The 26,918-nt window shown below is 39.6% G+C and overlaps 1 protein-coding gene across 1 annotated transcript in view; it reads left to right on the plus strand.

Moving 5' to 3' along the window:
- DPYD (dihydropyrimidine dehydrogenase) overlaps nt 1-26,918 on the plus strand; it is an 832,560-nt gene that overhangs the window by 579,657 nt on the left and 225,985 nt on the right. The window contains exon 17 of the mRNA XM_029062931.2: nt 25,160-25,280. Coding sequence (XP_028918764.1) covers nt 25,160-25,280 — 121 coding nt within the window. The remainder of the gene's footprint in view (nt 1-25,159; nt 25,281-26,918) is intronic.

Raw genomic sequence — 26,918 nt, forward strand, 5'->3', positions numbered from 1 at the left:
CCCACTCCTGAAGAACCTCCAGTGGTTGCCCATCCACTCTGCACCAAACAGAAACTCATTATTGACTTTAAACCATTCAATCAGGTTGACCCCTCCAACCTTTCCTCACTGAATTTCTGCTACTGCCCAGTCCACATACTGGGCTCCTCTAGCACCAGTTTGCTCACTGAGCCTCCATCTCGGATATCTCACTGCTGACCCTTTTCCCACATCCTCCTCCCTCTGGCCTATAACCCTCAACCCTCCATAAATGCCAGACCACCACTCTCTCCACCTCCAAAAGTTTATTAAAGTCACATTTCCTTCTAAGGGCCTTCTCTCCTTAAACCATTTTTTTACCCAGCTCCCTCTCCCTTCTACATTATCTAGAGAAGCAGCGTGGCTCAGTGGAAAGAGCCCAGGCTTGGGAGTCAGAATTCCGGCTCTACCACTTGTCAGCTGTGTGACTGTGGGCAAGTCACTTCACTTCTCTGTGCCTCAGTTACCTCATCTGTAAAATGGGGATTAACTTTGAGCCTCACATGGGACAACCTGATTAACCTGTATCTATCCCAGCGCTTGGAACAGTGCTCTGCACATAGTAAGTGTTTAACAAGTACCAACATTATCATTATGATTATTATGATTATTATTATGGACTTGGATCTGTACCCTTTAAACACTTGATATTGGCCTACCCTCATCCCCACAGCATTTAAATACATATGTGTCATTTATTTATGTTAACACCTGTCTCCCCATCTAGACTGTAAGATTATTGTGGGCAGGGAATGTGTTCTTGCACACAGTAAACGCTCCATATATTCTATGGGTTAAGTGATTAAAAACTTAGAGTTTCACAACACAAAATGCATCAACCAATTGTGGAACCATCCCAAACCCATTTATTCATTGATGAAATCCCATTTATGTTAATAATAATGATGATGATACGTGCTAGGCACTTACTATGTGCCAGGCACTCTACTAAGTGCTGGGGTGGATACAAGCAAATCGAGTTGGACACAGTCCCTGTCCTATGTGGGCCTTACAGTCTCAACCGATTAGACTGTAAGCCCGTCAGTGGGCAGGGATTGTCTCTATCTGTTGCCGAATTGTAGATTCCAAGTGCTTAGTACAGTGCTCTGCACATAGTAAGTGCTCAATAAATACTATTGAATGAATTACCATTTTACAGATGAGATAACTGAGGCACAGAGAAGTTTAGGTCACACAGCAGACAAGAGTGGAACTAGGATTAGAACCCATGACTTTCTGACTCTCAGGCCTGTGCTCTATCCACTATGCCTTGCTACTTCTCATGTTAATCCACTATGAATCTGAATTAAGGGGTTCGACTTTGTCTACTGTGTGAGTTTGAGAAAGTCACTTAACTTCTCAATTTTAATCCTCATCTGTAAATTGGGGATTAAATCTTATTCCATCCTACATAGACGGTGAGCCCCACAAAGGACAGGTATTGTGTCCAACCTGATAACCTTATATCCACCCCAGCATTTAGAAAGGTCATAGTACGCACTTAAATATAATTATTCTTACTGTTGTTATTATTAGTATTATTGTTGTTTTAATAATGATGTCCAAAATGATGACTTATTCAGAGGAGAAATTGAGTTTACAATAAAAAAAAAATGTTGCAGGATGGAACTTCCAGAGGAAAGAGAGAGCCAGGAGACCTGGGTTCTAGAGAAGCAGCATGGCTCAGTGGAAAGAGCATAGGCTTAGGAGTCAGGTGTCATGGGTTCTAAATCTGCTTCTGCCATCCGTCAGCTGTGTGACCTTGGGCAAGTAACTTAACTTCTCCATGCCTCATTTACCTCATCTGTAAAATGGGGATTAAGATTTTGAGCCTTATGTAGGACAACCTGATTACCCTGTATCTACCCCAGTGCTTAGAACAGTGCTTGGCTCATAGTAAGCGCTTAACAAATACCAACATCATTATTACTATTGATCACAGTTTCATCACTTTCCTGCTCTGTAACTTAACTTCTCTCTATACCTCAGTTTCTTCATCTATAAAACGTTTAGCCCTTGCCATACACCCCCACCACCAACTTAAACTGTGAGCCCTAAATGAGATAGAGTCTACCTCTCAAACAATCAATCAATCATATTAATTGAGCACTTACTATGTGCAGAGCACTGTACTACCACGTGCTTGGGAAAGTACAATATCACAGAGTTGGTAGACGTGTTCCCTGCTCACAACAAGTTTACGGTCTAGAGGCAGAGAATGACTTTAATATAAATAAATAAATTACTATTGTGTACATAAGTGCCTTGGGGCTGAGGGAGGGGTGAATAAATGGAAAAAGTCCAGCATAAGGGTGTGGGAGTAGAGGAAATGAGGATTTAGTCAGGCTTAGACCCCTTCTAGGAGATGTACCTTCAATAAGGCTTTGGAAGGTGAGGAAATTGTATTTATGAAAAGGGAGAGAGTACAATTAATCTGATTGCGTTGTTTCTGCCCAGCATTTAGCATGGTGCTTGGTACAAAGTTTACCCTCACCAAACACAATTATTATCATTATTATTATTGGATTTTTTTTAATATCTCCCAAATTAATAAATGGATGATAATGTTGAGAAGTATTGTGATTTCCAAAGGCTAGATAGAAAAGCGACATAGAGGCATACTGCCAAGTGGGGAAAAAAGAAAAAACTTACCTGAGTGGAGAAAATAAAGATCTTTAAGGGAAATGTATTATTACTAAATTATCAGCTTTCTTTCTAATGGCCTGTGTAGTGGCATTTTCAGATTTTTCTATATCCTTGTCCTTTCACTTTGTGTGTGTGTGTGTGTATGCATATATATAAATATATATTATTCATGTATACATACACACAATATATATGTGTATATTTCTCAATGTTTCTCTGTATATATACACACAGACATGGTTCTGTAATGAAGAGCAAGGGAACAGTCATTCCTTGAATATGAAGACTGTAGAATTTTTAATATGCTATCATTATTGGGAAAATGTATGGGGTATTACCTGTTATTTTTTAATTTATTAGAGTAAAGGGACCTTGACTTTGCTACCAGACTACAAGAGAAAACCATTTGAAGCTACAAGGCCCATATATTAAAGGAGTTGCATGCTTTCTGTTAAAATTTCTCATATGAGACATAAACCTAATCAAACCTTTCTCCCCTCTTGCCAGTAACCTCTGCATGAACTAAAGAGTTGAAGTATTGTTTAATCATGCTACATACCAATTTTTACAGTTATATGAGAGACATTATTTTGCTCCCAAAGAAACAACTAAAATATAATGTTTTTACTCTAAGTGGAAAAAAAACTTTTGATTTTAAAGGTTTTTTTTTTTATTTTATGTTGCTGGATTTTGCCAGAAATGGCATTTTTTTCAATTTCATTAAAAATGCCTATGAAAAAGAGGGATAATTTAAATGGCTATAAGTAGTTTAAAACTAAACTGTATGCTTGTTGTGGGCAGGGAACTTGTCTGCAAACTTTATTGTATTAATAATTATGGTATTTGTTAAGCACATACTATGTGCCAGGTACTGTACTAAGCGTTGGGGTGGATGCAAGCAAAGCGGGTTGGACGCTATCCCTGTGCCCTGTGGGGCTCATGGTCTCAATCCCCTGTTTTGCAGATGAGTTAACTGAGGCACAGAGAAGTAAAGTGACTTGCTCAAGGTCACACAACAGACAAATGGCAGAGCTGGGAATAAAACCCATGACCAGACTCCCAGGTCTGGGCTCTATCTATTATGCCACGCTGCTTCTCTATCATATCGTGCCCTCCTCAGCACTTAGTACAGTGCTCTACACATAGTAAGCGTTCAATACCATTGATTGATTGACTTAGACCGAGGCACTGACTTGTGTGACCGAGAAAGCAACAACTTGCTAATTTCAGCTGGCAACTTGACTTGATTCCTTCAGCCCAAATTCAACTATTATTAACCTTTGTTTGTGACAACTGAAGAGAATAATGGTTGAGTTTGGGGCCTTTAATGTCACATTGAAATCAATAGCTGTAAAAGGAAGTTGCCACAGTTCTGATCTGTCACTTCAGAACAAAGAGAGGCCTTCCCCAGGTCATAGAATAGAGAGGAGATAATTAAAATCACACTCCCACAAATCCAGAAGACCTTTCTGCGATCAAGAAATAGACTATTTCGTACAGTGTATGGAAAGTCAAATGTATTCGTTTTTTATTTTAAAATAGAATTGAAAACCAAATAAGAATAGCCTGAGGTACAGTACAGCTTCGTCTCCCGCTCAGAAGCGGGACTCTGTCATCAGATCAAATTTTCCCTCTCAAGGAGTGGAAAAAAAAAAAAACCTCATATTGCAGGGGCTACTAAATAAAGATCACTCAAAACCCTTAAAACCAGAGCTTCACTTGCTTCCAACAACCCTCTTACTGCTATTTCAATTCCCAACACAATCTGTATTTAGATATTCGAGTATCGATCAGTATAAAAATCTGTCAACTTTTTTTTTTTTAATTCTTGTTTTTGCAGTGGCTACCTTCTTGGTCACCAAAGTATAGAGCAGAGATTTTTCAAAGTGCAAAGTAGTTGTGTGCACAAATTATGCTAGCAGGAATTCATACACCGGGTTGATAAATATATTCTTAAACTTTGATTCCAACTCAGGTAATATTGATGGCCATTTTATGATATTATATAAAGAATGTAACAGCTTAATCTTCTGGGTTGCCATCTGCTTAGCATTGTTATGCTGTGTTAAGTAGTAAAAGTAATACTTCACTGTGTCGTCAAAACGAAAATGCTGTGGTATTTGACCTTTTTTTGCAATGATAACAGGTGTTCTTTCTCTATTCATCTATACAATAAAAAGGTCTTATCCACTGAAATATCATTCCAATCTTCTGAAAAATTAAATTCGTTGTTCCAGGAAATGAAAAGCAGAAAGTTTCAGTAATACAAGACCGTATGAGATTAGAAAGGAAAAAAAAAAATAGGCAAAGACACATGCTTTAAGTTCAAGGTAATTAAAAAGTGCAGTTTTCCTTTGTATGCTTTATCTCTTTTTAAAAACTGATTTACTCTTAGGTGTCTACTGGGTTTTCACCCAAGCAGTTCTCTGAAGGACTTGGTAAAACTGGGTATTTTTAAAAAAAGATTTTGCCATTTAAGCGGTACCATTTCTCTATCCCAATCAAAGTCAAACGTGTCTCTTTCTGTGAACTTACTTCTTCGAGGACAGAGAACAGAGCTTCACCCTCCCAACTCAGCCGTGACAAAGAGCCATGGAACTAATCTACTAGGGACTTGATGAGTCTTTTCATTCACTGATGGAATGTTTAGAAACAAAAGGTGAATCTGTCTCCATTAAGAGCCTCAATGAAATATACTAATCAAACCACCTGCACAAATCATGACACCTTGCTTAATGGTTTGGAAGAAAGGGAACAAGGCAGCAATTTAAGAAGATGAAATTGAGAATGTAGACATTAGAGTTAACATTTTTCCACTTTTCTATTTGGGAAGACATGCCAGAATCTCTAACTTTTATGATTTCTTTTTAAAAATAACTGAATACGGCATGGCCTAGTGGAAAGGGTACAAGCCTAAGAGTCAGAGGACCTGGGTTCTAAGCCTGCTCTGCCACTTGCCTATTGTGTGACCTTAGCCTAGTCATTTCACGTCTCTGAGCCTCAGTTCCCCTCATCTGCAAAATTCAATACCTGTTCTCCCTCCTATTTACTCTCTGAGCCCCACGTAGAACCTGATTATCTTGTATTTTACCCCACTATTTAATCCAGTGTTTGGCATGTAGTAAGTGCTTAATAAATGCTATTACTTTTATTAATAATTGTATAGCATAATATTTTACCTGGAAATGTCTCCTTGGAAAACTTTATCCACAAAAAAAATTATATCCAACTTAAATAGTTTAAATAACAAAAATAATAACAGTAGTTGTAGTATTTGTTAAGTGCTTACTATGTGTCAGGCACTGTACTATGTGTTTGGGGTGGATACAAGATATATGGGTTGTACACATTTGCAGTCTCACATAGGGCTCAGTCTTAATCCCCATTTTACAGATGAGGTAACTGAGACATAGAGAAGTTAAGTGACTTGCCCAGGGTCATGCAGCAAACAAGTGGTAGAACAGGGATTAGAACCCAGGTTCTTCTGACTCCCAGGCCTGTGCTTTATCCACTAGGCACACTGCTTCAAACAATAAATCTGAAAATGAGGAATCGAAAGACTTATAGTCCTGGATTCGTAAAAGAAGACCATGTGTTCATCAGTGAGGGGGATAATACTTTCTAAGGACTTTTCTCAAAATCTCTTTCAATATATTGAAATAGATCCTAATGTGGAATTAGACACCCTTTTATATCTTCCCCAGAATTCTAGCCCAGAATTCAGATGCCCTTTTATTATCTTCCCCCTGAGTATCCAGATAGCCACTGTATATTTCCTCAAATATTCCTGTTTTATTTACTTGTCCATAGATCTGGGATCAGGAATCATGAGAATACAGATATACATTTAGGTGGCATTAGTTTCGGGATCATTAATTCATGAGAACTTTAACAGTGTCATCATCAATATTTATTTAGAGCTCATTATCAATCAATCATATTTATTGACACGGTGTGCGGAGCACTGACTAAGTACTTAGGATAGTACAATATAACAGAGTTGGTAGACATATTCCCTGCCCACAATGAGCTTACAGTCTAGTACTCTACACTGTACAGTGTATGGTTCTAGGTGCTTGCGAGCATCCATTGAAAGTTGACAACATGCCCCCTGCCTTCTAGGAGCTTATAACCTATTGAGGAAGTCAGGCAGTCACAGATTGTGTATGTGAGTATAGGAAAAAATAGAAAAAAAGCATGAAAAGCAAGCAAAAGTGAATAAATACATCAACCCTAATAATCATCCCAGTTTCAAGGTTGGTTGGTTATTTGATCAAGGAGGTGGGGATCGATCTGAATACCTCCATTGAGAAAGAAAAACCTTTAGCTCTAGAAAGCAAAACCAAATAGTTTACCATTTTAATCACATCCCCCCCCCACCATTTGAATGAGTGTTTAAAACAGAAGCCATATGTTGTGTTCAGATTTTATTTCTTTCTTAGTTTTGTTACATTTTTCCTTGATGCTTTTAGGAATGGAGAAGTTGAAGGGCACAAACAAATGGACCGATCCCATTTACTTTTCAGCAATTCCATTAAAGATACTGTTTCATAAATGGTTAGAGACAGCGAGGGTCCCAAGCATTGCATTCATTCCATGTATAAATGACTGTAATACCTTGTGCTTCTCAAGAACTGTTTTAGAGATTTGAATCCCTCCTCAGGTAAGCTGCTTTCCTTTGTGGGACTTAGATCTTTCCACTTTTAAAATCTAACCTTATCTTCATATATTTCACCATAAATAATGATAATAATAATACTAATTGTGCTATTTGTTATTCACTTACTATGAGCTAAGTAATACACTTAGTCCTGGGGCAAATACAATATCAATCAGGTCAGATTCAACAGTAATAGAGGTTCCCTAATGCTATTATTTTGCATTTTTCTCCTATTCAATAATTTACCCCTCCTTGCAATCTCATGTTGCTGCAAACTAATATTGATTGATTCATTCATTCAATCGAATTTACTGAGCACTTCCTTTGTGCAAAACACTGTACTAAGCACTTGTGAGTAAAATGCAGTGGTAAATGGATATATTTCCTGTCCATGATGAGCTTACAGTCTAGAGGGGGAGACAGATATTCCAATGAGTTCTCTGTGAGTTGCATAAAGAGTTACAATACTTACTATATAATTGTACTGTATCTGAAGTAGAGCAACATAAAATAATAAAATAACAATAAAAATAAAATAACAAATAAAACCCATTCTTGGCACTCTTGTATATATGCCTAGTAAACTGTACTCTCAATTATTTATTTTGACCACTCCTTTAAATAGTGTCTCCTCCCCTTTAGAATGGTTACACTGTTTGTGGGCAGACATTGTATTACTTCTTAATTTTGAACATTCCTCTTGTTGAGTGGAGTGCATCCCCTTGTTTATTACAGTGCGGTGATCATTCAACTCTTCCACTTCCGCTTCCTCCTTCTCAGTCTCCTCCTCCTACTTGTCCCACCATTCATACCCATGTCCTTCTCAACATTTTTTCTCTTTCTTTCCTTCATTTTTCTGCCTATTTTCCTTCCCTTTCTCTTTTTTTCCTCTCCTTTCCCTTCTTTTTGACTTCTATTTTCTCTTTCTGATATCTCATTCTTCTTTTTCCATTTCATTTTTTTCTTTGCTTGTTTTTTTTTTCCTCTTTAACTCCTCCCGCTCCTCCCCCTCTATCCTTCTCCTCCTCCACACCTCCTCTCTTTGGCAAAACACCTTGTCTTCAGATCCTGAACTTTCCAACTCAGATAGACTTTCGGGGCATTTGCAGGATTAGTGTCAATTTTAACATGCCATCTATGTCTTCCTGCCATGACACTTTCCCTCAGGCTTCCTAAAATAGAATCAATCAGTTGTTTTTATTGAGCACTTCTATGTCCAGAGTACTTAGTACGTGAAGAGCGTTTGGGAGAGTACAATACGACAGAATTAGAAGAAACATTTCTTGCCCATAATGAATTTACTGTCTAGAGGGGGAGAATGATATTGATACGAATAAATAATTTATAATTTAAAGATATGTATAGAATTTAAAGACAAGATCCTACAGAGCAATCGGCGTCCTCAAAATAGCATCCAACACATCCTCTCATAGTTAACAGCCATGAATAAAAACTCTTTTTCAATCTTTTTTGTAAACCCAAGGATGGAAAGATGGGGGGTGAAATCTAGGATCTAAGGAGAGGGATAGAAGGTTTGGAAGTGGGATCCCAGTGTATGAAGACTGCATGAGGTAGGGCCAGGAATGGAATTACCCTTCTGCTCTTTTGCTCTACTTCACCGCACTGCATATTTGCGAGTGTTACCAAAGGGGAATTAAATGTAGGACACTTTTCTCATGCCTGCACAATCTCATAATTGCCCCACAAACACAGCAGCATGGCCTAGTGGATAAGAGCACGGGCCTGGGAGTCAGGAGGACCTGGGTTCAAATCTTGGCCCTTCCACTTGTCTCTGTCTGACCTTGGGCAGGTCATTTCACTCCTCTGTAATTGAGGTACCTTATATGTAAACTGGGGATTCAGACTGTAAACGCCTTGTGGGGCAGGGACTGAGTCTAACCTGACAACCTTGTATTTACCCCAGTGTTTAGTACAATGCCTGGCCTGTAGTAAGCAAGCAAGAAAGAAGTAATGTGTACTAAAACCAAAAAAGCAATAGAAGAAAGGCACAATAAGTGTTTAAATATCATTACTACTAGTAGTATTAAGACAAGTATGTTAACCTTATTCTAGGACTACTGTGTAACTTCAATTCAGGTTACCAAGAATTTTTAAGACAATGGCAACATAGATTATTCATTCCCTGTTTTCGAAGTTTCACGATACTGTTTACCCTTGCAAATTAAAAAAAAAACAACAACAACTAGCACAGCAGGTTAATGAGAGCCCCATAGATTCACTGATCTGTCTCACTCTGTTTCAGGCAGGAAGTCTCTTTCTTTCCCACTCCAGCTGCAGCCTCTGACACATGGTCTGCTCCCTCCACATGGTGAACTGTAAATACATGTTCTTAAGCCCAAGAAAGCCTGCGTGTTTAGGGAAATTTACTTGAGGGTTTATGGCAGTTTCTATATTTATTGAAGCTTGTATAATTAGGGAAATGTAATTATTTGGATCGAGTCTTTCCCTTTTCCTCAAACTTCACACTCACCCACAGTCCTGGAATGTGAGACTTCTGTAATGGGTAGAAAATAGCTGCAATAGTGAATTTTCCCCTGGTTTCTCCACCACTAATTCTAAATCACAAGCTACTGCAAATGCCATTGGTACCTGAGATACAGAACCCAGATAGAAATTTATTTCAAAGTTTAAGATTTTAAATATTAGCTTCTGAACTCTCTTAAATGCTGTTTCGTAGAATCTTTCATATTGCAAATGGAAGGCATGATTGGTATAAACAGAGGTATCAGAGATCTCCTGATCTAAGTTTCGTCTTAAGTTTGCAAATGGTGCAGTGAATATGGGCTTGAGTGTCATCCAAGCTCTATTCAAGAGTCAACGCACAGACTGGTCTTTTTAAAAATTCATCTCCAAAATTATACAATTTAAAATTGCAATCCTCAAACATATTTTTTTTCTAGACTGGTAATGCCTGCTCATGGGATTTTGAAATGAAAACCCACTCTGCTTGCCTCCTTCTAGCTCTCGCTGATTTTGTCTTTCCATTTTGAGCACTTTGTTGAAATATAGTTCTGATTTACATTATGATTTCTTGGGATATGAGAAAATACATGATTCTGAAGTGAAAAGGCAATTGTCATACCTTGGGAAATTTTCGCTCTAACTTGACAAGCTTTAAACAAATTGTTAGCTTTAATTAAATTTGAAATAGGACTAACACATAGACTAAAATGTCCCTTGATATGATGAGATGATGCAATATGATTAGCTTTGAACTTCACAAATGCTGCTTCTTTCTCTCTCATGATTGATTGCAACTCTATAATTAGTTACTGTAAAGTTTCAGATAGGTTAGACAGATTTAATTGTATAGAAACAGTTTAACAGATGTCGGAGAAGGAAGAAGAGACACCTCAGGATGACTCCTGAAAGAAAATAGGAGAGTATTAACAGTGATCTGACATGGGTTTTTTTCCACTTTACTCGTGTTTTTTGTTATCATTAGCATGATCAGTGGACATACTAACTTTGCTTTCTATCCAGTTCATAATTTGACAGGGAAGAGATATTATTTCATGCCCAAAGGATCAGTTCACATCGTTTTTGAACAGAATGTCCACTGGCATCGATGTTGTTTCAGAACTGTTTCTTGTTTTAACTGGATATCTGTCCAGGTTACAGGCCCTGGTGGTGTAGATCAGCAAAAGCTTTCCAGGTCTTCCAAGAATTGGGCCATTAATCGATAAATTGTATTCATTGAGCACTTGCAGTGTGAAATAAACTGTACTAAGCACTTAGGAGAGTACAATATAAAAGACGCATTCCATTTGGGCTTTTAGCTAAAATGGTAGTATAAACCCAAATGTCTTGTAATTATTACTTTTTATACTCAGGAAAAAATAGGCTTAATTGATACTTTCAAGGAGAGCTTTTTAGTGCTTGTTTACTAAAGATTTACACTGTGAACAGAGTGCTTTAAAAATAGAAAAAATCAGGTTTTTCATTAACCTCCCGAGTCACATTTTTGGTTTCTTTAGTGTGTCTAACCATTTTGACATTGAAGACTATAGACTGTGTTTCATCTGTTTAGAAGGATCTACCATTTGCTTTACTAATATATATATATATATATATACCCAGTGGACAGCTTACAAAATCAAAGAGCATGCCATCTTAAAATGGGTGTTAATATTTCAAAAACCACTAAGACAAGGATCAAAAATGACTTACACTTTGGGAATGACTGAGCAGAATAAATGAATATTTAATAACTTAATGATGTTTTTCCAGCGGACACCCTACCATATTATATCTTCAGCATCTAAAAGGCTATATTGCTACTAGTCAACAGAGCCAATGAGTAACCACTCAAGTGCAACCAAGTTTGGAATGGAATGTGATGCCATCTGTATTAGTTGGATGGCTTGAATATTATGCTCCAGATTCCAGTTTCTGAGAGATTTGGAGGGGAAAGGAGAGGGAAGACGGAAAGTAGATTTGACAAGGCAGAGCTTCAGATGGAAATTGGCTCTAGAGTAGAGGAAACATATGCATAGGAGAACTGTCCTTCTGAAGTGGCTTTTTCACTCTGCCTGGCTAGGGTGGCCTGTTATCAACAATTTCCCAAGGAGATATTCCATTTTTATGCTTTGTAAAATCCCCCAATTGAGTTTCATTTTTGTGAAAACAAATTTCAGAGGGGAAAAGTACAGATCAAAGCTTTCCTGAGCAACTGGCTTTCAGTACAGAAATACTGAAGGGGTATAGGTGTATCTAGCCTGGAAGCCATTGTCTTTAGTTTTGTATTTTCTGAAGCAAGTAGCCCTTAACTTCAGAAATCCTGACTCTCTCATAAAAAAGGAGCAATGGAATGAAGAAAAATAGAACTATAGCTGCCTGTCATGCAAATCTGGAATGGAGAGACTGGTTGTTTTTTCAATGAAGGTGGGAATGTTAAGAAATTTTCTAGCAATTTTTTTTTCTCAAACCAGTTAATCAGCACACCATGTAGAATGAGCTAAGAGAACGTGATGCATTTAAATATTGTATTATGATCATAAAAATGTTATTGAAATTCAACTTCTCATCCCTAAGTGTTTAGTTTTAAAATGAGAAATTTTAACTGGGCTAAGCTTAACAATCTTTTTAGCTGTTTACATTGGTTGTCTATTCCTAATGTAAGAGTCATCTTTGGTTGCTAATATTTTGTCTCTAAAGCAAGTTGGGAAATTTTCCCATAAAAACTCCATCACCCATTCTGTCCTTATGTTGCAGTGGGAAAAGAATAAGAAAGTTTGAAGAGATGACCATATTTCAATTTTATTCTAGTGTCTCTAGGAATAATCTCTGTTGGAATGGATTCTCATTCTCTAAATCTTTAAAACAATTTTGTGGAATTCTTTTATCATATTGTAATCAGCCATTACAAAATCTTGAGGCTGTCAGTCAAAATGTTTTATCCTATGTTCAATCAGTGAATTGTATTTATTGAGTGCTTACTGTGTCCAGAGCCCTGTACTAAACGCTTGGGAGAGTACAATATAACTGATACATTCCCTGCCCACAATGAACTTACATTCTAGAGGATGAACAGTGGCTTAGTGGAAAGAGCCCGGGCTTGGGAGTCAGAGGTCATGGGTTCTAATCCCAGCGCTGCCACATATCAACTCTCTGACATTGGGCAAGTCACTTAACTTCACTGTGCTTCAGTTACCTCATCTGTAAAATGGGGATTAAGCCTGTGAGCCCCACGTGGGGTACCCTGATTACCTTGTATCTACCCTAGCACTTAGAACAGTGCTTGGCACAGAGTGAATGCTTAACAAATACCATCATCATCATTATTATTATTCCTTCTCTAACCATATGAGGCCATGAAATGATCAAAATGTAAAATAAGCAGCGGTGAATGGAGACCCATTAAATTCACCAAACATGATCTGGTGGATTATGCAGATTCAAAGAAGGATATGGGAAACGAAGAGTGTAGGAAGGGGTTCAAATCTTCTTAGTCAGTTTTAATAAATCTCTAACATTGTAGGTGAAATCTAGGTTGATCTCTAAGATGTATGAATCTCCAGCCGAATCCTCTGAAGAATCAAAAAGTTGCATTTTTTAAGGGTTGAAAATTTAGACTAGCTATTTTTCATGAGTTTGTTTTTTTTTAATAGTATTTGTTAAGCCCTTACTATGAGCTGGGGTAGATACAAGCTAATAAGGTTGAACACAGCCCCTGATCCGCATGAGGCTCACGCTCTTACTCCCCATTTGACAGATGAGGTAAGTGAGGCATAGAAAAGTTGTGACGTGGTCAAGGTCCACGCTGTTGACAAGTGACGGGAGCAGGATTAGAACCCAGGTTCTTCTGACTCCCAGGCACATGCCTCTATCCACTAGGGCATGCTGCTTCCCTAATGGGAGTTCCTGTAATGGGAGAAGGCAGAATATTCCACATCATAGCCCTGTTCTAATTGGTTGAGACTGACTCCCCTAGCTAAAGTTTTTCTTAATTAGGGGGATTAGGGAGGGAGGAGAGACAGATTTCTAACAAGATACTTCTATATATATATCTATAAAGGAATAATAATTCCTTCTCAACACCCCTTCCAAGAGAACTTCCATGACTAACCTCTCATTTTACCAACTATTTGCCCTCCCTTCTATGTCACCTGTGAGCTTCATTTGTACTTTAACAGTTTGATTCTCTCCCCGCTCCAGCCCCATTTATGTAAATATCCTTTATTTATTTTACGTTCTGTCTCTACCAATACACTGTAAGCTCCCTGATGGCAGGAATCTTGTCTAAGTCTGTTGTATTGTAATCAATCAGTCATATTTATTGAGCTCTTTCTGTTTGCAGAGCACTATTTTAAGCACTTAGGAGAGTACAACATAGCAGAGCTGATAGATAGATCCAGCCCACAAGAATCTAACAGGCTAGAGGGGAAAACCAAAATTAGAATACAGTTCTGTACATACGTGCTGGGGGTCTGAGAGTGAGGTAAATATCAAGTGTCTGAAGGGTATGAATCATTCATTCAGTAGTATTTATTGAGCACTTACTATGTGCAGAGCACTGTACTAAGCACTTGGAATGTACAATTCGGCAACAGATAGAGACAAACCCTGCCCATTGATGGGCTCACAGTCTAATCAGGGGAATCCGATTGTAAGAGTGATGCAGGAGGAAGAGGCAGTGGGGAAGATGAGGGCTGTGTTAGGGAAGGGTAGGAAAGTGTGATTTTAATACAGCTTTGAAGGTGGGGAGAGTGATTGTCCTTCAGCTGTGAGAGAAGCAGCGTTGCTCAGTGTAAAGAGCCCGGGCTTGGGAGTCAGAGGTCATGGGTTCAAATCCTGATCTGCCACTTGTCAGCTGTGTGACTGTGGGAAAGTCACTTAACTTCTCTGTGCCTCAGTTACCTCATCTGTAAAATGGGGATTAAGACTGTAAGCCTCACGTGGGACAACCTGATTACCCTGTATCTACCCCAGTGCTTAGAACAGTGCTCTGCACATAGTAAATGCTTAACAAATAACAACATTATTATTATTAAGGAGAAGGATGTTCCAGGTCAGAGGCAGGACGTCAGTGAGGGGTACTCTTGTACACTAGTACTCTAACAAATCTTCACTATGGTGCAGAGAAGCAGTGTGGCTTAGTGGAAAGGGCATGGGCTTGGGAGTCAGAGGTCATGGGTTCTAATCCCGGCTCTTCCACTTGTCTGCTGTGTGACTTCGGGCAAGTCACTTCACTTCTCTGGGCCTCAGTTTCCTCATCTGTAAAATGGGGATTAAGACTGTGAGCCCCACATGAAACAAGCTGATTACCTGGTATCTAGGCGGCGTGGTTCAGTGGAAAGATCACGGACTTGGGAGTCAGAAGTCATGGGTTCGAATCCCAGGCCTGCCACTTGTCAGCTGTGTGACTGTGGGCAAGTCACTTGACTTCTCTGTGCCTCAATTACCTCATCTATGAAATGGGGATTAAGACTGTGAGCCTCACGTAGGTCAACCTGATTACCCTGTATCTACCCCACTGCTTAGAACAGTGCTCTGCACTTAGTAAGCGCTTAACAAATACCAGCATTATTATTATTACCCCAACACTTACAACAGTGCTTGGCACAAAGCAAGCGCTTTACAAATACCATCATCGTCATCATCATCGAGAAGCAGCGTGGCTCAGTGGAAAGAGCACGGGCTTTGGAGTCAGAGGTCATGGGTTCAAATTCCGGCTCGGCCATTTGTCAGCTGTGTGACTTTGGGCAAGTCACTTAACTTCTCGGTGCCTCAGTTACCTCATCTGGAAAATGGGGATGAAGAATGTGAGCCCCACGTGGGACAACCTGATTCCCCTGTGTCTACCCCAGCGCTTAGAACAGTGCTCGGCACATAGTAAGCGCTTAACAAATACCAACATTATCATCATCATAGAGTAAGTGCTTAGTAAATATCATTGATTGAGTCATATTTTGAAGTATTTGAAGGAAAGACGTACAACTTCTTGAGACTGACTTCACAGTTCTAACAGCCGCATAACAGGCATCTCAGGGTGCAATGTCTCCTTCTCCTCCCTGTGTTGTGCTAATCATTCACAACAGAAGGAAAGGGATTAGAAAGCCATTTCCTCTGGTTTTCCTTTTTCCTTCTTCTTACACTCAAAATTGCAAGGTAAGGAAACCCTGCCAAAGATGTATAAAGATTACCAATTGGAACACTGTTTACACTAATACTGTGCATGAAGAAAACAAATCAATTGAAGTCAAACAAATGAAGTCAGCTAAAAACAAAAACTCCCATTGTATACTGAAACACTCACTTGTCCTTATCTACAGTGAGTCAGTAAACAGCAGAACAAAGCCACTTCATTACCCACTGAATTTGTGTTTTTGTTCCTAGCAGTGAGGTTGACACTCACTAGGGTTCAGTGTGTGGCTCAGCTGGCCTACAATTTTAGGGAACTTCTGGGGTTTGCTGCAGATGTGGGTAGGGGTTGGCGCTCCCCACAGTATTACTGACGATTACAGAGGCACCGAGAAGTGAAGTGACTTGCCCACAGTCACCCAGCGGACAATTCCTCCCCACAGTAAGATTTGCAGAGTGACCCCATTAAACTGACAGGAATCTTGGAGTGTAGGCCCCATCAGGTGGCATATTCTGACAAGGCCATGAGAAGTAGGATGGCCTAGTGGAAAGAGCGCAGACCTGGGATCCATCGCTTGTCTGCTGTGTGGCCTTGGGCAAATCACTTCACTTCTCCGTGCCTCAGTTTCCTCTTCTTTAAAATGGGGATTAAAACCGTGAGCCCCATTTGGGACAGCGACTCTGTCCATCGGATTAGCTTGCATCTAACACAGCACATAGTACAGTTCCTGGCACATAGTAAGCACTTGACAATTACAATAAAAAAAGATAAGGACTGCCTTACCTGAGTCTCAAAAAAGCCCAGATTCAAATTTTAGCCCAATTTGGGGTATTCAGACATAACAGAAATGCTACATCTTTTGTTAAATGGGGAAAAATGAAATGATTTTATGGTGATCCTACATCTTGAGATGAATAGATGAGGGGATGACGCTCATGCTGCTAATACTATTTGATAATAGTGTTGGTATTTGTTAAGCGCTTACTATTTGCAGAGCACTGTTCTAAGCACTGGGGTAGATGCAGGGTCATCATGTTGTCCCACGTGAGGCTCACAGTCTTCATCCCCATTTTACAGAATAGGTAACTGAGGCACCGAGAAATGAAGTGAGTGACTTGCCCAAAGTCACACAGCGGACAAGTGGCAGAGCTGGGATTCGAACCCCATGACCTCTGACTCCCAAGCCCGGGCTCTTTCCACTGAGCCAAGTGCTTATATGCCAGGAGCATTATAGATGCAAGATAATCAGTTGGATACAGTTTCTGTCCCACATGGATATAAACCTACTGATCCATCTTTTGTTCCCGTAAATAATTTTAGATGAGTAGGAGAAAACAAAGATCAAGCTTTGTCATTTGTGAACAATAGTAATTCAGTGCCCAGTATGGGAAGAAGGTTGTAATTCATTCAATAGTATTTGTTGAGCACTTACTATGTGCAGAGCACTGTACTAAGCGCTTGGAATGTACAAATCGGTAACAGATAGAGACAATCCCTGCCCTTTGAGTGCCCAGTGTCGGTAGAAGGTTATACTAAGCTCAAAGGAAATAAATTTGAAGGTGAATGTAGTCAAAACAATCCTGTCCAGAAATCTTTATTATCTAACATGCTGGTGGGCCAGAAATTTCACCTAATAATAATAATTGTATCTGTTGAATGCTTACTAAATGCGCCTAGCACCTCCCTGGGATCTGCGACATTTGGACATTTGATATTTACCCCACAGCACTTTGACTGTAGATTGCAAACTCCCCCTAGACTCTGTTGTGATCAGGGAAGTTGTCTACCAACTTTATTATATTGTCCTCACCCAAGTGCTTAGTACAGTGCTCTGCAGACAGCAAGTGTTCAGTAGATATGTTTCTACTAACTCTAGTGTAATAGTAATTAATGATAATTATGGTATTTGTTAAGCACCTACTATGTAGTGGGTTCTGTACTAGAAGTTGGGGTGGGAACAAGCAAATTGGGTTGGACACAGTCCCTGTCCCCCGTGAGGTTCACAGTCTCAATCCCTATTTTATAAATGAGGGAACTGAGGCCCCGAGAAGTGAAGTTACTTGACCACGGTCACAGAACGGACAAATGTTGGAGCTGTTGGGGCTCAATATAAACCACCGATGATCATACTAAGTAAGAGTAAGAGTGAGGATACAAGATTTGATAGAGTCCCTGTCCCACAGGAGTCTCACAGTCTAAATAGATGGGAGATCAGCTATTGAATCCCTATTTTACAGGTGAGAAAACCAAGGCACAAATAAGTTTAGTAACTTTCCTAAGGTCACACGTTAGCCAAGTTGCAGAAACAGAATTAGAACCCAAGTTCTCTGGCTCACAGGCAGGTGCTCTTTCCATTAGGCCACACTGTAGCTGTGAATTAGGAGTTAGGGCCATCTCCCAGAGCCACTCCCAAGTGGGAAGGATAATGAGAAGCTGTGAGTCTGAGGCCAGGTTGGATATCAAGTGCCTAAGGAGTATAGATCCAACTACATCGATGACACAGAAGGGAGGTCAAGTACACAGGTCAAGTACACAGCAAATTTGTATATATCTGTAATTGGAGCAGCACATTGGAGAAGCAGCATGGCTCAGTGGAAAGAGCCCGGGCTGGAAAGTCAGAGGTCATGGGTTCAAATCCTGGCTCTGCCGCTTGTCAGCTGTGTGACTTTGGGCAAGTCACTTCTCTTCTCTGGGCCTCAGTTCCCTCAACTGTAAGATGGGGATTAAGACTGTGAGCCCCACGAGGGACAACCTGATCACCTTGTATCCTCCCCAGCGCTTAGAACAGTGCTTTGCATATAGTAAGTGCTTAACAAATGCCATCATTGTCATTATTATTATGAATTTATTTATCTATCCATCTATTTATACTGCTGTCTGTCTCCCCTTCCAGACTGTGAGCTCATTGTGGGCAGGGAATGCATCTGATGTTATATTGTCCTCTCCCAAGTTCTTAGTATAGTGTTTTGCAAATAGTAAGCGCTCAATTGATACAATTATTAGTAATAATGATAATAGGGAAAACGAAGACATAGAAAAGGCCTTTTGGGAGATATGCGACTTTGGATGGCTTTGAACATAGGATGGGTGGTGGTCTGTCAGATATGAAAAGGGGCTGGGAGTTCCAGGCCACAGGGAGGATGTGGAATGGGGTTAACATCGAGATAGACAAGATCAAGGTGCAGTGCGTACGTTGGCATTAGAGGGGTGAACTGAGCATGCTGGGTTGTAGTAGAAATTCAGCCAAGTAAAATAATGTTGGTATTTGTTAAGCGCTTACTATGTGCAGAGCACTGTTCTAAGCGCTGGGGGAAACACAAGGGAATCAGGTTGTCCCACGTGGGGCTCACAGTCTTCATCCCCATTGTACAGATGAGGTAACTGAGGCACAGAGAAGTGAAGTGACTTGCCCACAGTCACACAACTGACAAGTGGCAGAGCCGGGATACGAACCCATGATCCCTGAATCCAAAGCCCGTGCTCTTTCCACTGAGCCACGCTGCTTCTCAAATCATAATGATGTTGGTATTTGTTAAGCGCTATGTGAAGAGCACTGTTCTAAGCGCTGAGGTAGACACAGGGGAATCAGGTTGTCCCTCGTGGGGCTCACAGTCTTAATCCCCATTTTCCAGATGAGGTAACTGAGGCACAGAGAAGTTAAGTGACTTGCCCACAGTCACACAGCTGACAAGTGGCAGAGCTGGGATTCAAACTCATGACCCCTGACTCCAAAGCCCGTGCTCTTTCCACTGAGCCACGCTGCTTCTGGAGGGGCAAGCTGATTGAGGGCCTTAATGCTGATGGTAAAGAGTTTCTGTTTGAAGCAGTGATAGTAGGCAACCACTGAGGTTCTTGAGGAGGGAGGAGCTATGGGCTGAACTTTTTTTTAGAAAAATAATCCGGGTAGCAGAGTGAAGTATGGATCAAAGTGGGGAGGGACAAGAGGCAGAGAAGTTAGGAGTGAAGCCAACGTAGTCAAGATGGATATAAGTGCTTGGGTCAGGTTAGTAGCAGTTTGGATGAAGAGGAGAGGGTGGAATCTAAAGATGTTGTCTAGGTAGGATCGACAGTATTTGGTAGCGGTTTGAATATGTGAGTTGAATGAGAGAGATGAGTCACTAAAAATGCCAAGGTTACAGACTTGTGAGAAAGGAATGATGGGGGGTGTTATCGGAGAAGCAGCGTGGCTCGGTGGAAAGAGCCCGGGCTAGGGAGTCAGAGGTCATGGGTTCGAATCCTGCCTCTGCCACTTGTCAGCCGGGTGACTGTGGGCAAGTCACTTCACTTCTCTGGGCCTCAGTTCCCTCATCTGTAAAATGGGGATTAACTGTGGGACAACCTGATTATCCTGTATCTATCCCAGTGCTTAGAACAGTGCTCTGCACATATTAAGCGCTAAACAAATACCAACATTATTATTATTATTATTAAAGTCTACTATCAGATTGTGTCTACGAGACCCAACTGATCTTTTCGGCGTTACTTGGTACTGTTCACTTAGAGCTGTCATGATTTGTCCCTGCTGCTTTCTATCCATGGTTCTACCCATGGTGGTATGGATTGATTTTTTGGATTTTTTTCCCCCCTCCATATTAGCAGGCTACCTTACATCTCAGCCTCCATTTCCTTCATTTGAGAGGAAGGCATGAGAGTGCTTAAAGTGTAACCGTTCATAAAGGTGTTTGGGTTTCTTGATATGTGCCTTTTTTATTCTTCATTTGCTGCTAGAATATCCACTTCCTCCTAGATTTGGTAGTTGAAAAGGAATTAGTAAATTTATATTTATTTCCCAATGAAATTACTTTCCAAAGTGCTTAGTACAATACACTGCACCCAGGAAGTGCCTAATAAATACACTTGCAAGAACACTGTAAGTTCTGATGTCCTTAGTACTGTGCCAGTTTTCTCCATCTGGTGATTGAGGGTGAAACTAGGACAAGGTAAGGGTTAGTTGAGGAACAAGTGGCAAAGTGGTATTGTAGTTTCCGTTAAACATCAGTGAGACTAGTGGCATTTTTAATAACCCAGTGGTTTCTGAAAATTGTATACAGTCCGTATATCTTGGGTATGGCAAACCAGTTACTTATGCACAAGTGACTGCATGACACTGAAATAATTTCCTTAGTCTTCATAACATTCTTAGTTCACTGGAAAGAGCCTGGACTTGGGAGTCAGAGGTCATGGGTTCTAATCCCGACTCCGCCACTTGTCAGCTGTGTGACTTTGGGCAATTCACTTACCTTCTCGGTGCCTCAGTTACCGCATCTGAAAAATGGGGATTAAGACTGTGAGCCCCATGGGGGACAACCTGATTACCTTGTATCCCTCCCAGCGCTTAGAACAGTGCTTGGCACTTGGCACATAATAAGCACTTAAGAAATGCCATTTATAATCATTGTTATTATTATGATTATTTACATGAAAACTCGAGTTTTGCCTTTTCTATAAATATATATGTACATATATATATATATATATATATATATATATATATATATATATATAAGAGAAAGGGGCATCTCCTTTTTAACAGTTGAAAAATCTTTAAAGATTTCTCCTTGACTGTTCTCAATCCTTCGATTCAATTTTTGAAGTGCAGCAGTATAATTTCAGCAAGCTCCCACACGTACACCTGATAAAACAAACACAAGTTCATTAGGTGTCGATTAAATATTGCTGTGTCCCAGCTCGAACTTGAAAAGGTCAAGAGGCTAAAATGCCATTCGTAATGACTTTTAAATATTACCGAAGTATACTGGGACCAGATAAACGTGTCAATAAGTGAAGCTAATTAACTCGCTTAAATGCCCAGGATTGCTCTTTTGTAGTAACAGCACCTAAGTGCATTAGAAAATCTAGCTATTAATTAATAGTACTATCAAGCACTTGGCTGGATCCAGACCACTGTACTAAACACTTAGAAAAGAATACAGCAGGGTTGGTAGATGTGATCCCTGCTACAGACACCAGTTTTACTCACAAACTGAGTTTTAGTGAGCAGAGTACATTCATCAAATTCACAAATTCTGCTTGGTCAGCAGTGATTTCTGTTATGCTGGAATACAGGTTTTGATTTCTGCCAGGCATGGTGATCGGTCAGAGCCTGACTTGGCAGACTATCAGAATGAAAAGAACATCAGTCAAATCATAGTACCAAACAAACAAATGATACGACCTAGAAATAGATAGAGGGATATCGGTAAATGATGAAAAGCAAGAGAGCTTATAGAACTTATTTAGGAATTTTCCAAATGTCCAAGCACAGAGCCTTCCCAGACTGAGCTCCCCTCTTTTTCCCTCTGCTCCCTCTACCTCCCCCTTCACCTCTCCACAGCTAAACCCTCTTCTCCCCCCTTTCCCATCCCACCGCCTCAGCACTGTACTCGTCCGCTCAACTGTATATATCTTCATCACCCTATTTATTTTGTTTAATGAGATGTACATCACCCTGATTCTATTTATTTGACATTGTTCTTATGTGATGTTCTTCCCCTTGACTCTATTTATTGCCATTGTTCTTGTCTGTCTGTATCCCCCGATTAGACTGTAAGCCCATCAAAGGGCAGGGACTGTCTCTATCTGTTACCAATTTGTACATTCCAAGCGCTTAGTACAGTGCTTTGCACATAGTAAGCGCTCAATAAATACTATTGAATGAATGAATGAAAGTAAGACTGTTTTAGATTGCAGAAGGCAGGATGAGAATCAGTAAAGCCAAGTCTAACAAAATGGCCATAGAGTATTAGACAAAATAATCAATGGTTTTGAAAACAAATTAACAGATATACAAAATTATTAGTCATAACAGTGTTAGTGATGATAATGACAATATTTGTTCAAGGCTTACTTTGTACCTAGCACTGTACTAAGCACTTGCATAGATACAAGATAATCAGGTACCACATGGGCCTTAGTAGAGGGAGAACGGGTATTATTGAATCCCCATTTTGCTGATGAAAGAACTGAGACACAGAGAAGTTAAATGACTTGCCCAGGGTCACACAATAGGGACATGGCGATGCTGGATTTGAAACCCAGGGGCTCAGACGCCCAGGCCCGTGCTCTTTCCATTGAGCAACACTGCTTTTCACTTCACTGGGTCTAGGGAATGTTTTTACTTTGTTACAGTAATTATCAGGCCAACTGCCACTTTTGTGCGATATTTGAGTGATTCGATGTTGGAGTGATTGTCCACGTCAGCCTTAAAGAAAGCTTTCACAAAAGTTCTACAATTCATATCTTTGGAGTTGATTTCATGCCTTGGCTCCATCCCAAGGAAATGCATAACTAAAAAATGAAAGGTGCCAAGATGCAACTGCCTTCATAATGCCAATGCAGCGACCATAAATATTTCATGAACATTGCATAGGTTGGGACAGATCTCTATTTGTTTGAGAGAGAATTTGAATAACCGCATCCTAGGATTTTACTGTTCGTAATGTGCAGCCTGCACTCTTTAGAACCAATCTATATAGCACTTTTAAAATATTTATGTTTAATGGAGAAATTACTGTTCTGAAAAGAAAAAAGCCAAGGCTAATTTCCTGTTAGAGAGATTAAAACTCTGCTGAACCGAAAGCATAACAATCAACAGAATTTTTTTACATGGCTACATCTGTGTTCTATATGGAAAACAATTGCTGAAAGTCAAGACAGTGGATCTGAGCAGCTAGATAAATCGAAGGATATTTTATAATGGTTACAAATACCAGAATTCAAAGTTTTGATTTTTAAGGGTCATGAAGTGAACAGCAAAATATCTATATTTATATCTATATTGATAGATATATACATATATAGATTTTCATATACACATATGTGCATATATGTTACAAAATGTACCTCTGTGTATTGCTTACAGGAAGATACATCTTTAGTTTTTTATTCTGCAAACATTTTAACTTGCTAAAATAATAGTACTGAGCTCAATCATGAATTACGATTGCATATTTCAAGGTAATTTATCAAAGAGCATTTTCAGTAGCTGTCAGAATAAATTTTGCACGAAAAGTAATGAAAAAAGAACTATTGTATGTGTTAGAATCAAAGAACATTATTGCAGCTAAGTTGTTTTCAATGGGAAGGATAACTGATTGCCCTAGAAATGATACTTATCCCAAGAGGCAAGTAAAAGCCTGAAAAATCACAGGCTACGGAAGCCTGAAAGTGTCCCTTTTAGCTTTTAAACACATTGATTTGATTTTTTCATCTCATTTTTGTCATATTAATCATTTATTTGAAGTAGGTAAGGGTTTAAGAAAAAACTGCAGTGATCCTACTTACATTAAAAAGAAAAAAACAGCAGCAGCAAGCTTACTCAAGTCCTGCCTGTATCCTGGGACTGAATTATACAAAACTGGAAAATGGGGAAATATTTGCTTAGATTGAATAGAGCTTTTATTAGGAATTTGTCTTAGTGTGATAAGGGCTTTAAAGCATTCCTGACACTATATAGCACTGCAGCTCGTGGTAAACTTGATCCTAAAGGGCATTTTACTTAAGATTGGGTACGTGAACTCCCAGGGAACCATGAACGTCGTAACAAATTTCATTGCCTTGTTTTTTAACATTGTGTTGCCTGAAGTTGAAATTTTATTCTTGTTGCTTTGCAAATTTGAGGCAGTTTATTACTTTAGCTACTAGAAGGCTGCTTCTTCTAAACAATCTCAGGAAACTTTGGGAATGTCTCTTAAGAAATGTAAATTTTAGGAGATGAATTTTCAGTGGACATCAGTTGGACTCCTCTTCATTAACTGATGAACCTAGGTGCATATCAGAAAATGTTTAGTGCAACTTGGAAGTTAAGTGATTTGCCCAAGGTCACATGGCAGGTAAGGGGAAGAGCTGGCCTTAAAATACAGGTCTTCTGATTCACAGGCCCATGGTCTTTTTAACCACGCTGCTTCTCCCAAGCGTCTCCCAACTATTGCAGTCAACTATGTTAATACTTCCTCGTATTATTTTCTTTTTTCCAATGAACTTTAAGAATGCATTTCCTCTAAATGTTGAATGGATGATTAGACAAGATTCAAGAGATTAAATGGATCGGGAGCTCCCAGGTTTTCCATTCCATTCCCCTCAGTACAGTGACCTTAACAGAGTAAGCGCTCTGTAGATATTATTAATTGATTGATGTCAGGCTGGATTAGTCTTATGCAGCCAGTTTGGCTACTGTGACATCGAACATTTTTATCACAATGCTTAATTATGCACTCTATCTATTTGAACAGGATCCAGAACTGGTCAGGAATATCTGTCGCTGGATTAGGCAAGCTGTTCGGATTCCATTCTTCGCCAAGTTGACCCCAAATGTCACTGACATCGTCAGTATTGCAAAGGCTGCATATGAAGGTAAGAAATGGACCTAAAAAGATGTTTGCAGTTACTTAGTTGTGAACGTATAGTAGCAGAGCATAGGAGCAATGAGTAATAATGATAATTTTAATATCAATAATGACTGTGGTATTTCTTTAGTGTTTCTCGTGTGGCAAAAACTGTTCTATGCACCTTTGAAGAGAAAACATAATCGGGTTGGATACAGTCCCTGTCCCACATGGGGTCAAAGGCTGGGTAGGAAGGAGAATCGGTATTTAATCCCCTGTTTTAGAGATGAGAAAACTAAGTCACAGAGAAGTTGAGGGACTTGTCCAAGGTCACCCAGCAGGCAAGGGACAGAGCTGGGATTAAAACCCAGGTTCTCCGATTTCCACTCCTGTGATCTTTTAAGCAACACTGCTTCTCCCAGCTATTGTATTTAACTACAATAATACTTCCTCATATTATTTTCCTTTATACCAATGAACTTTAAGTAGGCATTTCCTCTATATGTTAAATGTATGATTAGACAAGATGCAATAAATTAAATAGATCAGGACATCAAGGGATACCAAGTCCATTCCCTTATTTAATAGGTGCAGAAATAAAAATCTAAATTTGCACCTTCATTTATTGTGAAAAAATAATCACAAGCCCTGAATTTCCCTCTTTGACCAAGTAGAAGAGTATAATGAAAGTTATCCAGATGATTGAGAGAAATCATCCCCTCACCAAAAGTTTGTTTCAAATAATGTCTCAGACAGTTCACCTATGAAACCTGGGAAAAAGAAACTCATCTCAAGCAGACACCGACCCTTGCAGGCCCTGTGAGAAGCAGTGTGGCCTAGTGAATAGATCACAGTCCTGGGACTCAGAAGGACCTGAGTCCTAATCCTGGGTCCTAACACTTGTCTCCTGTGTGACCTTGGACAAGTCACTTAACTTCTCTGAGCCTCAATTACATCATCTGTAAAATGGGGATTAAGGCAGAGAACCGCATGTGAGATATGGACTACGTCCAACCTGTTTATCTTGTATCTACCTCAGAGCTTAGTACAGTGATTAGCACATAGTGATTGGCACTTAAAAAATACCATGTTAAAAATATATCAATTTGGGGGTTATAAGGAAAGTCGATTGATGATCGTTGCATGTTTTTATGTGCATTTTGTACTGTCTTCAGGACCTCTCCACTTGGATGTCCCACCAATACTTCAGACTTAAAAACAGAACTCCTCATCTTCCCACCAAACACTATCCTTCATCACTGTACACAGCACCACTTTTCTCACAAGATTGTAACTTTGGCCTTATCCTTGACTCATCTTCCTCGTTCAACGTACATATTGACTCACCAAATTTCTTTTTTTCTGCCTTCACAGTACCTCTAAAATCCACGCTTTGCTCTCAATTTAAATCACTTCCATCTTGATCCAAGCACTAATATTCTGCCTTGACTACACTAACAGTCTCCATGCTGACTTTCCTGACTCCTGCCTTTCCCCACTCCAGTCTTTACTTCATTTTGCTACCTGATTGCCTTTTCCAAAAAAATGTTCAGTCCATGTCCCCCACTCCACAAGAATCTCCAGTGGTTGTCCATCCACTACCACATCAAACAGAAACTCCTTACCATCAGCTTTTAAAGCACTCTGTGACCTTTCCCCTTCCAAT

This window comes from Ornithorhynchus anatinus, chromosome 4 (genome assembly GCF_004115215.2).
Source record: "Ornithorhynchus anatinus isolate Pmale09 chromosome 4, mOrnAna1.pri.v4, whole genome shotgun sequence".
Taxonomy (NCBI): domain Eukaryota; kingdom Metazoa; phylum Chordata; class Mammalia; order Monotremata; family Ornithorhynchidae; genus Ornithorhynchus; species Ornithorhynchus anatinus.